Here is a 2,500-nt window from a genome sequence, read left to right as displayed (position 1 = left end):
AAATAATGATAATTATGATAATAATAGTAATAATGACTAGAAGTGCTCAGCGACCGCATACCTCCGCCAAGTGAACAGGGGTAACTGATACAACCATTCAGAAAATTCTTGGATCCGGATCATGATCCAGATTGCAACCAAAATGGCATCTGTTTTGGGCTTAGATACATCTCTCCTAAAACCTTCATTAAAATCCGTTCATAACTTTTTGAGTTATCCTGTTAGCCAACAACAACAAACAAATCCGTTCATAACTTTTTGAGTTATCCTGTTAGCCAAAAAACAACAACAACAACAAACACACTAACCAGTGCTGCCCAAAAAAGGCGGAGGTTGATAATAGTAATACTATTGTCACGATAATAACATAAACAACAACAGTAAATATAATCATGATGATAATGATAATGATAAAACATTAATGATGATAACAGTACTGTTTATGGTCAGTTGCATATAATTTTCCAGTTATCCTGCGAACCCTCCTAGATCCGCAACAAGATTTAATGGCATCTAAGTTGGGCTGAGACAAACCTCTGGTAAAGATTTCATAAAAAAAATATACTCATAACTTTTTGGGTTTTCCTGCTAACCAACAACCCGACAAATAAACTAACCAACACTACCAAAACAAAAAAAACGAAAATGGTAATAATATTGTAGGTACTTTATATCATAATAATAATGATAATAATAATAATGAAATTCTTGTACATATTTGTTTTCTTAAAACTCAACAAAGCTAGCAAAGCAATCCATAAAACCATGTACTATTTATATATACTTTATTTCTCTTTTTTTTTCAGTTTTTCTTTCTTTTTCTTTTCTTTTTTTCGTTCTTGTTTCTTTTTTCTTTATTTATTTTTCACGTACAATTGCAAAATCCATAGTACATAAACAATTTACTTTGATTATTTCGAACTCAATCTTATATTTCAGATCCGAGGAGAAAATGAGAAATAAAAATACGTCATTGATTATTCGTGTCACGTGACATTGCGGGATTATCCCTCTGTCAGGATATCAGTTGATTGTCAAGATGACATATATATATATATATATATATATATATATATATATATATATATATATATATATATATATATATATATATATATATATCTATATATATATATATATATATATATACATACATATATATATATATATATATATATATATATATATATATATATATATATATATATATATATATGTATGTATATGAAGTAAAACATAGAAAGATTAATATGCCGTGTGTGCATTTGCTCAGCCGAAAAAAAAAAGTAAAAGGAGAACGAAAAAGAAGAAAACATCGCAGACACAAACGCATATATATATATATATATATATATATATATATATATATATATATATATATATATATACTTGTGTTCGTGTGTATCTGTGTATGTGAGTGTGTGTGTGTGTGTGTGTGTAAACACACACATATATACACACATATAATTGTGTATATGTATAAAATTACTATATACACACAGACAGAGATAAACAGAGAAAAATGAGAGAGAGAGAGAGAGAGAGAGAGAGAGAGAGAGAGAGAGGGTAGGAGGGTATGAGGGTAGGAGGGTATGAGGGTATGAGGGTGAGAGGGTGAGAGGGTGAGAGGGTGAGAGGGTGAGAGGGTGAGAGAGAGATAGAGAGAGAGAGAGAGAGAGAGAGAGAGAGAGAGAGAGAGAGAGAGAGAGAGAGAGAGAGAGAGAGAGAGAGAGAGAGGAGGGGGAGGGAGGAAGGGAGGAAGAGAGAGAGAGAGAGAGAGAGAGAGAGAGAGAGAGAGAGAGAGAGAGAGAGAGAGAGAGAGAGAGAGAGAGAGAGAGAGAGAGAGGTCAAGAAAGAGAGAGTGAGAGAAGGGCAGAGAGAGAGGGAGAGAGAGAGGGAGAGAGGGAGGGAGAGAGGGAGGGAGAGAGGGAGGGGTGAGAGAGAGAGAGAGGGGTGAGAGAGAGAGAGAGAGAGAGAGAGAGAGAGAGAGAGAGAGAGAGAGAGAGAGAGAGAGAGAGAGAGAGAGAGAGAGAGAGAGAGAGAGAGATCCTCTCATCTATCAAGGCATACACATGACCTTATTGTTCTCTCTTTATAACGTAAGTGATTCGCCATCCTAAAATTTATTATCCACATACGCATCTCCTGACACGGGCAACGGAATCGAACCTTACAAAACGTAAACAAAAACATTTATCAACATGAAATATTTCACTTTTCACATGAAAACGAAATGATAAACCACATCACCCTACATGAGTGGACGAAGTACTTTCAAATCTATATAATAGCCGCAAGTGAGAAAAACACATTCGTATGAAATAAGTAAATAACAAACATAAAAGATAACCTCCTCCCATTACTCACCAGCCGAAGCCAGGGCCAAAACACACGCTAGAACACGGCCTCCGAACCCCATCTCGACTACCTTCTTCGTTCAGCTGAACAAGACCTGAACGTAGCCAAGAACGTGAGCTATATAGCGAAATGATAGCATTAT

General features: G+C 35.1%; 1 protein-coding gene across 1 annotated transcript in view; it reads right to left on the bottom strand.

Annotated features, from left to right (window-relative positions):
* LOC113814235 (uncharacterized) overlaps positions 1–2,500 on the bottom strand; it is a 4,347-nt gene that overhangs the window by 1,823 nt on the left and 24 nt on the right. The window contains exon 1 of the mRNA XM_027366268.2: positions 2,368–2,500. This exon is cut by the window's right edge and continues 24 nt beyond it. Within this exon, the coding sequence (XP_027222069.1) occupies positions 2,368–2,419 (52 nt within the window). The 5' untranslated portion in view covers positions 2,420–2,500. The remainder of the gene's footprint in view (positions 1–2,367) is intronic.

Source organism: Penaeus vannamei, chromosome 3 (assembly GCF_042767895.1).
Source record: "Penaeus vannamei isolate JL-2024 chromosome 3, ASM4276789v1, whole genome shotgun sequence".
In the NCBI taxonomy this organism is placed as follows: Eukaryota; Metazoa; Arthropoda; class Malacostraca; order Decapoda; family Penaeidae; genus Penaeus; species Penaeus vannamei.
The sequence above is the reverse complement of the archived record's forward strand: the minus strand, read 5'-3'. Positions and strand labels throughout refer to the sequence as shown.